Source organism: Palaemon carinicauda, chromosome 4 (assembly GCF_036898095.1).
Source record: "Palaemon carinicauda isolate YSFRI2023 chromosome 4, ASM3689809v2, whole genome shotgun sequence".
Lineage (NCBI taxonomy): Eukaryota > Metazoa > Arthropoda > Malacostraca > Decapoda > Palaemonidae > Palaemon > Palaemon carinicauda.
This window is the reverse complement of record NC_090728.1, coordinates 171,307,485-171,322,484: the sequence shown is the minus strand read 5'-3', so window position 1 is coordinate 171,322,484 and position 15,000 is coordinate 171,307,485. Positions and strand designations below refer to the sequence as shown.

At 31.8% G+C, this 15,000-nt stretch overlaps 2 protein-coding genes across 4 annotated transcripts in view; one reads left to right on the top strand and one right to left on the bottom strand.

Annotated features, from left to right (window-relative positions):
• Nucleotides 1–7,796, top strand: part of LOC137640188 (sushi, von Willebrand factor type A, EGF and pentraxin domain-containing protein 1-like) — a 157,994-nt gene extending 150,198 nt beyond the window's left edge. For 2 of the 3 annotated variants that reach the window (XM_068372718.1, XM_068372719.1), the window contains 6 exons: nt 1,371–1,556; nt 3,749–3,847; nt 4,213–4,383; nt 4,857–4,952; nt 6,737–6,830; nt 7,572–7,796. In XM_068372718.1, the coding sequence (XP_068228819.1) occupies nt 1,371–1,556; nt 3,749–3,847; nt 4,213–4,383; nt 4,857–4,952; nt 6,737–6,830; nt 7,572–7,656 (731 nt within the window). In that variant the 3' untranslated portion in view covers nt 7,657–7,796. Of the gene's footprint in view, nt 1–1,370; nt 1,557–3,748; nt 3,848–4,212; nt 4,384–4,856; nt 4,953–6,101; nt 6,198–6,736; nt 6,831–7,571 lie in introns of all 3 variants that reach the window. The other variant, XM_068372720.1, reaches the window with a different exon arrangement.
• A 2,983-nt stretch (nt 7,797–10,779) lies between these two features.
• The window catches only part of LOC137640187 (FMRFamide receptor-like), a 97,096-nt gene continuing 92,875 nt past the window's right edge, over nt 10,780–15,000 (bottom strand). Inside the window, exon 5 of the mRNA XM_068372717.1 lies at nt 10,780–11,531. Coding sequence (XP_068228818.1) covers nt 11,004–11,531 — 528 coding nt within the window. The 3' untranslated portion in view covers nt 10,780–11,003. The remainder of the gene's footprint in view (nt 11,532–15,000) is intronic.

Here is a 15,000-nt window from a genome sequence, read left to right as displayed (position 1 = left end):
AATCTCTCTCTCTCTCTCTTTCTCTCTCTCTCTCTCTCTCTCTCTCTCTCTCTCTCTCTCTCTCTCTCTCTCTCTCTCTCTCAACTCTCCTATACATCCTATGCTCGCTCACTTGCAAGGAAATGCTGTTACAGCTGCTCCCGGGAGTAATGCTATCCATTCGAACAAGGATAAGCGTCCTTGTCAGACACAGCTCTTTCATTTGCCATTCCGTAAAATGCCTCTCGTAATAGGAAAGACTTAGCAGGAGCATAGATAGATGTTTCTTGCAACCGAAGGGGAGACTTCAAAAGTCTTTGCAACACCCTTCGTCTGCTCGCTTTAACGGTGTTATTTGCTCTTTTTGCACCAGGGGCGAAAATGTTTTTTTTTAAATCACAATTTCCTCCACGTTTTCTTACATATACTATTATTATTATTATTATTATTATTATTATTATTATTACTTGCTAAGCTACGACCCTAGTTGGAAAAGCAGGATGCTGTAAGCCCAGGGTCACCAACAGGGAAAATAACCCAGTGAGGAGAGGAAACATGGAAAAATAAAATATTTTAAGAACAAAAACATTAAAATGAATATTTACAATATAAACTATAGAAACTTTAACAAAACTAGAGGAAGAGAAATTAGATAGAATAGTGTGCCCGAGTGTACCCTCAAGCAAGGGAACTCTAACCCAAGACAGTGGAAGATCATGGTACAGAGGCTATGGCACTACCCAAAACTAGAGAACAATGGTTAGATTTTAGCTTCTGGAAACGTACATCATAACGATCTCAAGCTCGTGTAGAAAATAGATTTGATAATATTTTTTTATTTTCATATAGATCTACCGTATGTGCCCTCGGGTTTACTGCTGCATCTTATTTCTCTTCCTCTTGTTTTTCTTTAGTTTATATACTTCTTAGAATATTTTATTTTAATTGTTCATTACTACTCTTGTAGTTTTTTTATATCCTTATTTCCTTTCTTCACTTGCCTATTTTCCATGTTGGAGCCCTTGAGCTCACAGCATCTTGCTTTTCCAATTAGTTTTGTAGCTTAGATAATAATAATAATAATAATAATAATAATAATAATAATAATAATAATAATAATAATAATAATAATAATAATAATAATGCCATGACAGATGGCTAATTTTATTGGTTCTTTATTTTATTATATATTTCAGTGCATTGAATAAATAGCTGGTAATACTTTCCATACCGAAAATTGTAATCTATTTTATTTTATTGCATATATTCAACGGAATAATAACAAAAACTAACCAAACAATCATTGATATATAAAAAGTGACATAGAGGTATGTCACTACTTTTTAATCAATAACTTGCAAATATCATTTCTTTTTCCTTTTCATCACCAGCTGTATCTTGTGGAGACCCACCCAGTCCCCCGAATACGCAGCCTATAATTTCAAGTCCCACCGAAAACTTCGTCTTCAAGGACCGGCTGCGATACAAATGCCAAGACGGCCACTTCGCCAGAGGCGACCTCTCCATCAAATGTCTCCACAACGGCGAATGGTCAAAGTTCCAAGGACAGTGCTCAAGTATGTTGGCTATTGCGCCTGTTTTGGTGTTGGCTATTATGTGTAGATATATTCTAAAGTCATCAATATTCTCCTATTATGTGTAGATATATTCTGAAATTATTAATATTCTCCTATTATATGTAGATGTATTCTAAAGTCATCAATATTCTCCTATTATGTGTAGATATATTCTGAAATTATTAATATTCTCCTATTATATATAGATGTATTCTAAAGTCATCAATATTCTCCTATTATGTGTTGATAAGTTATAATCTAAAGTCATCATTATTCTCCTACTATGTGTAGATATATTCTAAAGTCATCAGTATTCTCAAATTATGTGTAGATTTACTTTAAAGTAATCAATATGCTCCCATTACGTGTAGATATATTCAAAATTCACCAATATTCTCCTATTATGTCTAGATAGATATATTCTAAAGTCATCAATATTCTCCTGTTATGTGTAGATATATTTTAGAAAGTCATCAATATTCTCCTATTATGTGCAGATATATTCTAAAGTCATCAATATTCCCTTATCATGTGTGGATATATTCCAAAGTCATCAATATTTTCCTATTATGTGTAGATATATTCAAATGTCATCAATATTCTCCTATTATTTGTAGATATATTCTAAAGTCATCAATATTCTCCTATTATGTGTTGATAAGTTATAATCTAAAGTCATCATTATTCTCCTACTATGCGTAGATATATTCTAAAGTCATCAGTATTCTCAAATTATGTGTAGATTTACTTTAAAGTAATCAATATGCTCCCATTACGTGTAGATATATTCAAAATTCACCAATATTCTCCTATTATGTCTAGATAGATATATTCTAAAGTCATCAATATTCTCCTGTTATGTGTAGATATATTTTAGAAAGTCATCAATATTCTCCTCTTATGTGCAGATATATTCTAAAGTCATCAATATTCCCTTATCATGTGTGGATATATTCCAAAGTCATCAATATTTTCCTATTATGTGTAGATATATTCAAATGTCATCAATATTCTCCTATTATTTGTAGATATATTCTAAAGTCATCAATATTCTCCTATTATGTGTTGATAAGTTATAATCTAAAGTCATCATTATTCTCCTGTTATGTGTAGATATATTCTAAAGTCATCAGTATTCTCAAATTATGTGTAGATATACTTTAAAGTAATCAATATGCTCCCATTATGTGTAGATATATTCAAAATTCATCAATATTCTCCTATTTTGTCTAGATAGATATATTCTAAAGTCATCAATATTCCCCTATTATGTGTAGATATATTCCGAAGTCATCAATATTCTCTTATTATGTGCAGTTATATTCTAAAGTAATCAATATACTCCTATTATGTGTAGATATATTCTGAAATTATCAATATTCTCCTATTATATGTAGATATGTTCTAAAATCATCATTATTCTCAAATTATGTGTAGATATATTCAAAAGTCATCAATATTCTCCTATTATGTGTAGATATATTCTGAAATTATCAATATTCTCCTATTATATGTAGATATGTTCTAAAATCATCATTATTCTCAAATTATGTGTAGATATATTCAAAAGTCATCAATATTCTCCTATTATGTGTAGATATATATTGCAATTATCAATATTCTCCTGTGTAAGGATATTTTGCAAGAGTATTTAGGGGGATTTTTTGGGTTTTGATGATTTTATTCAGCAGCGTAATTTTCTGAGGTTGAGAGATATAAAATCTTATGGTACTGTTGGAGTGATTACATTATGAATATCTAAAGATTCAAGTTGCATGCTATATCATAAAATTATATCAATTCACTTCATATTATTAAATCAAGTCATATATATATATATATATATATATATATATATATATATATATATATATATATGTATGTATATGTATATATGCATATATATGTATATACATATATATATATATATATATATATATATATATATATATATATACACATACATATATATACGGTATATATATATATATATATATATATATATATATATATATATGTATATATATACATATATATATACATATATATCATATATACATAAATATATATATATATATATATATATATATTTATTTATTTATTTATTTATTTATATGTATATTTTAGTGTATGTATTTGAGGTTCGATTTAAAAGATATTTTGACGATCTTCAAAATTCTTTTTCCCCAAAGGAATCTCGTGTGGAAGACCTAAGATCAACATGGATGGAGCGATCATTCTCGGTCGTTCCTTCTATTACAGGGACCGAGTGTTTTACCGCTGTCCTTCAGGTTAGTATTTACCAAATGCAAATATATCATTAAGTCTGCATGACAAAAGGGTTAAATATTTCCATGTATTTTGATATTGTTTACGAAATTTTGCATGAAATATAAATTGATTTGAAAGTAATAGAAAATTTACCCTTTTATCTATAAAGTACATAACTATCATTGATTATTAAATGGCCTATCAAAATTAGATTACAAGAAGTGTAATGTATAAAGCACGGGGTTGACATTCCTTAATAAATGGCCTATCAATACGAAGCTACAAAGATTTAATGCTAATTTTTCTCACGTATCAAAACCTCTGATTTCCCACCAATATTTACCTCTGACACTTTTGTAAAAGAGCAAAATTTCCATTTCCACAGGAACCTTCGCAAATGGTTCAACAATGCTTACCTGCAAGGGAGATGGATCCTGGTCGGGGTCACCCATGTGCGTTGGCAAGTGTTCCAGGCAATGCCTTAACGGTGGCATCTGCGCCAGCAATACGAAGTGTCTATGCCCTACCGGATGGACTGGAAACCGTTGTCAACATGGTAAGGTTATGGAAGTACCACCCCTGATAAAACCAAAGGGATATGACTGTCTTACTATGATCTCATGAAGTAATATTATTGCTGATGACGAAGTATTATAGAAAACGTAATTGAGAAACTGTTATAGAATGGAGTTATAGCATAAATATCATTTGCGGTTGATGCAGAATATATGATGTAGGCCTAACTGCATACCTAATAACTTAATCCTTTGAGTTTGAATCATGGATAGTGAAGGATTTTTTACCTTGAGAAACCATGTTAAGAATTAACATTAACTTTGCTTTTATATATTAAGATACTCACATTAGTATTTCACGTTTCTTTTGATGAGAATCATTACTGAAACATCGAGTAGGTTTTTTTTATATAGATATATAATATTTTGATCTTCAGGATAATCCTATTATTTTCGCTCAGCAGCCTTTCCTCATTGACAACCTTCACTGTTTTTCCTTACCATCTAAAAACAGCCAAGTGTCCTGCTCCATGTCTGAACGGAGGCTATTGCGTAGCTCCACACAAGTGCCAGTGTCTGCCGGGATACGGCGGGCATCGTTGCCAGAACCGTGAGTCTTGCAATGTTGCCATGCGTGCAGCTACAGAACCTCCCAAACAAAGGCAGTCTGTGCTTTTCGTAACAAACCTAACTGACTCATTCGAAACATTTATACAGTAATACTGCTGAAAGCTAATGCGTTCTGCTTATTGATTCATCGATGTTGTGTGTAACCTTAGTGTTCAGCTACAATACACAATTAATCCTTAATATCACAGATGTGACTGGGAAAGGCATATTTGGATGGGAATTGCATCACGATAAAAAGCAACGAATTTTGACAAAATTATCCCACGAATTGGTTTTTCAATTTCATCACGCGAGGGGCTTTATTTTCTAATATTGGGGAGTATTAAATTAGTGAAATTTCCCTGGCAGATTTATTCATTTCTGTAAATACTGTCAAATAATCTGCGGTGGTCAACGCCTGACATAATTGGCTTGCTATAAATAACCTAGAACAGCATTAAAAACTTCAAAAGATTAATTCTCAAACTTTTGATTCATGCATACGTTCCTTACCACAGTGAAATAATAGAAAAGATTATTATAACCTACTGTAAAAAGCAGATATATACTCGAGATTATTAATATTTCGATTTTTGCTAATTTTTACGATTTATTTCTTATACCATCAATCGGAAAGGGGTGCCAAACACCATGCTATGTGGGTGACAATTCACATAGCTTTTCTAGTCAAAATTATATTTTTTCACCTACCAAGACAAACATTAATGTCTGAGTTTTTCTTCAACAATATCTTCCTTTTTCTAATAAAAAAGTAATTTTCTTTCGATTCCATTTCGTCGAGCTAGTGGAAATTCCGAAGAGTACCTTTATGGGTTGTCTTTTAAAAAGGGATATTTATAATAATAATAACCTTAAACAGACAAATTTAATCAGATCATTTTAAGTAACACTTGCACCATGCCAACGTACAAAAAAAAAAAAAAAAAATTATTCCAAGTCCCACTGCCCCCCCCCCCCACAAAAAAAAAAAAAAACTAATAAAACTCTAACTATTCTTATCTTTAACAATCTATGAGGTAAGTATCAGCAGAGGCTTCTATATACATCTCCTCAGGAGAGAAAACACGATAATCCTAGCTTTTCTTTGTCAAGTAACTGCTTATCCTAACAAACTGATCCTTCCCAACAGCTCAATGCCCGTTGAAGTGTCTCCACGGGGGCATCTGCACGGGGCCTCGCCGTTGTACTTGCCTGCCTGGGTATACTGGCGTAAGATGCCAGAGATGTAAGTGACCACTTTCTGTAAATTACAAGTCTCTGTTGTAATAAGCAATGAGTCTATGTTGATACTAACTACAAAGAAACAGGTTTATAACATTTCTGTAGGTTTTTGTAGATTTAGGATTTGCCTAATAAAGTATATGGTTTGAAATTACTCTTTTCAGGTGCTGGTAACAGTGATAACTGTAGAGGAACTGTTGAAATCTACAAAGAAATAATATAGTAATATTTGTCTGTAACATTTAAGCTCAAGATTTCTTGTAATCTTGTTGAAGATTGCTGTTTTTGTAACAGAAACATAGATGTATCTTTATTATATCCATATTTTCTCATACTCACCATAAAAACCAAAATTGCTTTATTGCTAAAGATATATGTTTAATTTCCTTTAGTATACTCTTCCATCATATGTGTAAATCGTACCTTCAATCTTCATTTGTCAAAACAAAAGCGGAAGAAAACTTCCTTAGCTCTATTTCACTTTTATACGTTGTTTCCTTTTTATAATGTATTCAAACCCAAACAAATTCAACTCCTTTCCAGATATATGTGAAAACGGATGTGGAGACAGAGGACGCTGTATTGGCCCAAATGTGTGCCACTGCGATCAAGGTTTTACGGGTCCCAACTGTGACATGTAAGTGAATTTCTTTTCGATGTAGCATACCATATATTGTGTGTGTATGTATGTATATATATATATATATATATATATATATATATATATATATATATATATATATATATGTATATATATATATATATATATATATATATATGTATATATATATACATATATATATATATATATATATATATATATATATGTATAAATATACATACATATATATATATATATATATATATATATATATATATATATATATATATATGTGTGTGTGTGTGTGTGTATGTAGGCTATATATATGTATATATATGCATATATATACTGTATATATATGTATATATACATACATATATTTACATTAATATATATACATTATATACCTATATATATGTATATATATACATTTATATATATACAGTATATGTACATAAATTTATATATATGTATATATATATAAACTGTATATATATATATATATATATATATATATATATATATATATATATATATATATATATATATATATATACATGTATCTGTGTAGGCTATGTGTTTTGTGTTAGATTAATATAAAAGGTTCACCAGTAAGAATATCCTTGGGGTTATGTCATCCCATGTTTTCAACTAGGTTTGTATCTTAGCTAATACTAATAATAATAATAATGATAATAATAATAATAATAATAATAATAATAATAATAATAATTAGTTAGTTAACTATCAACAAACAACCTTTCTTTCTCCTTTCAGAGACGAGTACGACTACATGTACGAATCTCGTAAACGAGACCCCGACCAGACAGACTACAGCGACTGGGAGGTCGTCCTATCTTAACATCCCAGGGGCGTCCCTCTTTAAAGAGAGAATTATCAGATAACATATTTATGGCTTAATGTTATGCAGATGTTTTTCCCCATCTGAGGGGAAAAAATGTAATTTTCTTTCGCTCGTCTGGTAACACTAGGTTAAAGCTACACACACAAAAAAAAAATGGTGTTGATAAAGCTAACTGCTTTTCGTCTCGCTAGCTTACAGTAGCACTGAATTGTGCAATGAGATTTATGTGTAAAGCCATGCGTTACTCAGCATTAATTTATCGTTATTTTTTTCTGTATAAGTTACCTTATACTTCATTACAAGCTACGAAAATTTCATACAAATCGTACACATGAATTCACAAAACAAGGAAACTTACCGACACTTACAGTACACTCTCATTATGTAAATATACATAGTAGGATTTTTTTTTCATTTCTACCGTGGCATATGTATACACTGAATTGGACAGAGTTGAAGATATGCCAAAGTTCACAGTGTTGGCTATTGATTTTATAACATTATGATAATTATTAACATTGTAATCATACTTACAGTGTAGAGAAACCTTCTCTGTGAAATGAATAAAACTAGAAATAATTTCTTATAAGTGTGATTAATATTTCCAAGCATTTAAAGAGTATTTAATGCTACTGTTTTTCCCTGTTACTATGTACTGAATATCAATACATAGGCATAGTTTCTTCATTTGTATCCTTAGTGGAAGGCGCTCAAGAATATGAGCTGAAAAGACATCGTGGTTTTTGGAATACGGAATTATAGATTGTGACCAGTAGATAACGTGATAACTAAGATCATTTGTTATGTCTAAGACACTTTATAATTTCACATGTCTCCCATACCTAAATCCATAGTTATATCTAAACATGAACACCGTATACGTTACAGTACCTTTGCAGAAATGTTTGTTCACTGAAAGGAGGGAAGAAAAGAATGAAGTTAATGTACATGAATATGTAAGAAATTGCGTTCTTTGAATTTGTGTTTATAAAGGGGTCATAATGTTGGGAAAAAAAAGTTGAATTCGTGATCATTTAGCTGTCATAATACTAGGAAAAAAGTTGAATTCTCGGCTATAAAGACGTCATAATCTGAAAAAAAAATATGTGGTAATAAAGATATCATAATATTGAAAAAAAAAATCAATTCGTGATTATAAAAGCTTCATTGCAATGAAAAAAACCATTAAATTCGTGATTATAAAGGCTTCATTGCCCTGAAAAAAAAAGAATTCGTGATTATAAAGGCTTCATTGCCCTGAAAAAAAAAAAAGATGAATTCGTGATTATAAAGGCTTCATTGGCCTGAAAAAAGTTGAATTCATGATTATAAAGACTTTATTGCCCTGAAAAAAAGTTGAATTCGTGACTATAAAGGGTCCATTGCAATGAAAAAAAAGTTGAATTCATGATTATAAAGTCGTAATAATACTGAGAAAAAAGTTAAACACGTAATTATAAAGGCGTTTAAATTCTGAAAAAAAACTATGATAAAACCCATGTTCGAAATGGTTAAACCAACAATCTTACAGTATTTCAGAACAGGCCAGACATGTATTCAATATTCACACTATGCAAATGTTGGAAGACCCCGTCCTATGCTAGATGGAGAAAGGCCTACCAGGTGCTAGAATCAATTAAATGTTTGAATGAACTCAAGTGTTACGAAGGCCTTTCGGGGTGCAGCCCTTTTCGTTGCAATGTCAACAATTGTTAGAAGGTTGTTGCAGCAGCAATGAAAGTCTTAAGTGCTTTATCTCGGTGGATTATAGGTAAACTAAAATAATAATAAATAATAATAACAATAATAATAATAATAATAATAATAATAATAATAATAATAATAACAATAATAATAATTATGAAATGGAAAAGTATAATCATATAAATCTTCTTGGCTAATAATTTCTATCTCCTCACAACATTCTGGATTTTTGTAAAGGTTCTAAATGGATCTTAAAGGTAAAAGATCTAGAAAAAGAACTATATATATATATATATATATATATATATATATATATATATATATATATATATATATATATATAGATAGATAGATAGATAGATAGATATACATGTATATATACACATATATATACATACATTGAAATATCAGATAGATAAATATTGCAATAAAAGGCAATAATATCTAACTTACATTAGTAAAAAAAGTGTTAGAAGTTTTGGCAGATGCTACATACAAAAAATTCTTAGTTTTGAGATTTTTAACACGTTTTTCAAGTGTGTGTATGTGTGCGTGTATGTATGTGTGTGTGTGTATCGTAATGGCAATCAGCAACCGAAATAAAAAGGATTTCTAAACCTTAATATACGAACCTCCAAGCTGCTCCACACCTCTACAGCCCATTGTCTCCCTAGAAATGAAATTGATTCTAATCACTGAGCTACAGTCGTCTTCATTTCCAAAGTTTTTTAACAAGGAACTCAGGCTCAATTTTCAAGAGACGAGCTCGATACCTGGTTCGGTTTTTCATCGGCTTTCTCCGGTCTTGAAATTGAAGCTCTTTTCTTCCTTCTCTCCTCAGTATCTGTAAGTGAATGGGCGTCTTTCTATGGATCTTATGTTCTTAATCTTTATGTAGCTTATTCCTCTTCCTCTTTTTTTTTTTTTTTTTTTTTTTTAAGTTTTTATAGTTCATGTATGAAAGATATGTTTTGATGGTGTAACTAATCTTAAAATGCTTCATTTTAATTATTCATTACTTTTCTTGTAGTTTATTCATTTCTTCATTTCCTTTCCTCAATGAGCTATTTTTCCCTGTTTGAGACCTTAGGCTTATAGCATTTTGCTTTTCCAACTAGGGTTGTATTTTAGCTGATAATAATAATAATAATAATAATAATAATAATAATAATAATATGTTCGTAAAATATTTCACATGGATTAATTCTGTCATACGACCTCTCCTGTAGGCTAAATAGACTTCGGCTGATGGGATGATGAAGGTGTTTCGTCGTTTCCTTTTTTTTTTTTCTTTTTTTTTTAACCCAATTAATTACCTCTAATTAAGACATCTGAGAGATTCAATAAAAGAGGCTTAACAGATATCGACATACGGGAACCTTTCGAAGGAATACAAGAAAGTTCATTCTTTCTGTAAATTTTTTATGTTTTTACTATTATTTTTCCACGTAACAATCATTTGCTTTGAGACTGCTTATGGTTTGAACAGGATAGCAAAGACGTAAATACATATAATGCAGAATTCATTTAAAAGCATTTACACATTTATAGATCATAGACATTTCGCACACAGAAATATTTTTTGGGTAATGAGCATTATCACAAGTATGTCTTAAAACCTAAAGGACATTTAAATGGGCTTAATCGAAACACTGAAACGAGGACTGGTCCTTTTTATCGTATTCATAGAAGTCATTTCTTCTGTTATGATAAGCAGACTCCGCTGTTGTGTTCAAGGAGGTGCGAGGAGTGCCATGCGTCGTCGTGACCAAGGGGTGGCTGCGCCGGTGTCCCAGGCAGATGGTCTCCCCACCGCCGCCGTTGGTCAGGACGCGCGAGGGCTCGCAGTAAGCGCTGTTCGCCCGATCCCTAGCCAAGGATGCCGGCAGTATCCGAGAGCAGAACATTTTCAAGAAGACTCTTCGGAACTTCTGCCCGAAGATGCAATAGATGATGAAATTCACAGAGGAATTGATGGTGACCAGCAGGTTGCTGGTCACGGTGAGTTCGTCGAGGACTATACGAGACATCTCCAAGACGTTTATGATGAATGCTAGGACGTTGCACAGGAAGAACACAGTGACGACCACCAGCAACATGACAGCTAGGCCGATTTCTTTTCTCTCCAGTCTGCTCAGGTGTATGCGCGCGTGGTTAGCTGCTCGGACCTGAAATAAATGGAAAAGATTTAATATTATTCGTTTTGGAATTTATATGCACACAGAAGGGGGTTTCCTTAAAGTTCTTTGCAAATGTATAGGGGTTAGGTTTTGAGACAATACAGTAGACCAGTTACTAGGCATCTAATCCACTGATTGTTTTTATTTTCCAGGTGGCAATTTTAAACTGTTTTTTTCCACATGACACTCTAATCTATGTATTAATCCTTGTTAAATCTTCTACAATTTCTATAAATCTCCATATTTCTTGTAAAGATTTCCTATTACCATTTGCATAAACTCTCCTATAATCACTCCAAATTCGTTAAGAAAAGCAGCCATGGTTATAGGTAAAATGGTTTCATTACATACAACAGAAACTGGTACTAAAGAATTTAATAAGCAATTGAATTATCAACTGATAATACAGACCGTAGTCTGTGAAAATGTAAAATGATCTCCGGAAAATATTGCATTTTGCTTAATACTACCAGTGCTATAAACCAGAGAACTGGTGAACGTAGGAAGTATGTAGTTATGTATTTATGATTCCCTTCATGGTGAAAATTGCAGATATCTCATTCAATATACTTGGAGAAGAGAAATGTATATGTGGTTAAACCAATCTGTTTACTTAAGGGATAAATCTATTTAGACATGAATAAATCATTAATAAGACAGGTAAACAGAGAGACACGTTACACTGATACAGTAAGTGTTATGTGGTGAAGATTCCTTTTACGGCCGTTCTTTTTCCTAGAGAATGAAGATGACAGATAATTCCGGTTTGGGTTTTGAAGCAGAAAGGAAGGTTATAGTTATATTATTATTATATTTTGCTGAGCTACAACCCTAGCTGGAAAAGCGTGATGTTATAAGCCCAAGGGCTCCAACAGGGAAAAAGCCCAGTGAGGAAAGGAAATAAGGAAAAACTACAAGAGAAGTTTAAGAGTAATAATAATAGATTGAAATAAATCTTTCATATATAAACTTTAAAAACTTTAAAATAACGAGAGGAAGAGAAACAAAATCTGTTGAATAGTGTACTCCAGTGTACCCCCAAGTAAGAGATCTTTAACTCAAGACAGTGGAAGAACATGGTACAGAGGCTATGACACTACCCAAGACTAGAAAACAATAATTTGATTTTGGAGTGTCCTTCTCCTAGAGGAACTGCTTACCATGGCTAGAGAGTATCTTCTACCGTTGCCAAAAGGACAGTAGCCACTGAACAATTACAGTGCAGTAGTTAACCTCTTGAGAGAAGAAGAATTGTTTGGTAATTTCAGTGCTGTTAAGTGTAAAGTGTAAAGAATAGGCCAGACTCTCCTGTGTATGCGTCGGCAAAGATGAAATGATCCGTAACCAGAGACAGGGATCCAATGTAGTACTGTCTGGCCAGTCAAAGGACCAAATAACTCTCTAGCGGTAGTATCTCCACTTACGGGCTGCCATCGCTAGAGCCCGTGTCTTGCATATGGCAAGGCAATCTTATACATACAGTATCTCAACGGGTGGCTGGTGACTTGGCCAACCTGCTATCAGAGAGAGAGAGAGAGAGAGAGAGAGAGAGAGAGAGATTGTTGATTATAGCAAATTGTTTGCTTGCAACGGTATTTTGCAGATGGAAATGCACGGAAGAAAGAGAGGAAGAAATGGTTGATTGGCTTTAAGGATCTCTAACGTCAGAAAGATAGGAATGAAGAAAGTTAGTAAAGTTTCATTAGAGAAGGATTTCTATCTTACAATGCGTTCCTTCAATAATTGCTTCTTTAGCGAAGTCTTTCCCTAGATTAACTCTCCTCACGCGTCGAGCTTCTCACACAGTGTAATCTCCAGTTCCCTCTGAACTTCTTTTGTTTAGATCAACTTCTGCCTTCAGTTCTCAGAATGGATGTGATTGACTTCTAAGTATCCGATGGCGCTGAATATGTATGGGGGCAGATAACGCCTCAGCTCACTCGTATTGTTGTTGCTGCAATTATTGTTACTCTTTTTAGTTGTTTCTGTTTGCTGCAGAGATAACGTTATCGCAGGAAGCGTTATTTCTGTTACAATAGCCGCCACTCCATCACTCTCTTGGGAGAGATTACTCTCTCTCTCTCTCTCTCTCTCTCTCTCTCTCTCTCTCTCTCTCTCTCTCTGGGGTTTTTATTCTTCCCCATACCATAGAATGATTTGGGATTTTCCTTTTTTGACAGAGACTAGCAGGCTTCCTGTTTCGATAAAATTCTTGATTTTTAGAACCAAACAAAACATTCCGTTATCTGTAATCGCTTAATTATAAACGATAATTGTTCAAGTATACGTGGTTTGGCCTTCCCTTTGCGTATAATGCTACTCTCTTCCCATCGATCTTATCAACTAATTGTAGGCCTAAGGCTTCAGAAGCCCTCCAATGAGATCTAGCTGAAAATAGTGCTCAGTGGAAATTATGGGGGAACGAAGTTAACCTTAATAGAACTCAAATGATGATTGTCTGTAGGCTTAGAATATTTTATCTACCCCTTCATACATTCATTCATTTCTCTTCCTTTTTTTTTCTTTGAAGTTTTTATAATTTATTGTGAAGGAAAAATATAATGTTACTGTTCTTGAAATATCTTATTTTTGATTGTTTATTGTTCTCTTCTAGTTTATTTACTTCCTTGTTTCCTTTCCTCACTGGGCTATTTTTCCCTGTTGACGCCCTTGGGCTTATAGAATCTTGCTTTTCCAATTAGGGTTGTAGCTTGGCTAGTAATAATAATAATATTAATAATAATGATAATAATAATAATAATAATAATAATAATAATAATAATAATAATATTTATGTACATTATAACTTCAAACAAATTCACTTTTGATTAAAATATCCGGCCCATTTCTTAATTACCCAAAAAGTGTAATTAGAGTATTTTAAGAATTTGGAACCTGCCTTTCCTGCTGGAATTTTTTTATCGATACTACTCTGCAATGTTTTGAAGATTGTTCTCCTATCTAGTTTTCAGCAGCTGATTGTTATCTTAAATTGTTGGACAAAGCCTCATAGTCCGAGTTGGTTAGTTCTCGTCTGGATATTAATCTATGGTATCGTCGTTCAATTGGCTCTTTTAGCATGCTATATAAGAACTTTCATTATACCTATCATCCACTACATTTAGATCTTACCTGACTATATGATCCAGCTTTTATTTCTAGGTATGCAGTTAATTCGAAGTCTTATCTTATATATACAGTATATATATATATATATATATATATATATATATATATATATATATATATATATTTATATGTGTATACATATAAATATATATATATATGTGTATATATATGTATATATATATATATATATATATATATATATATATATAAAACAAATGCTGACGTGTCTATATATATATATATATATATATATATATATATATATATATATATATATATATATATATATATATATATATATATGTATGTATATATATATATATATATA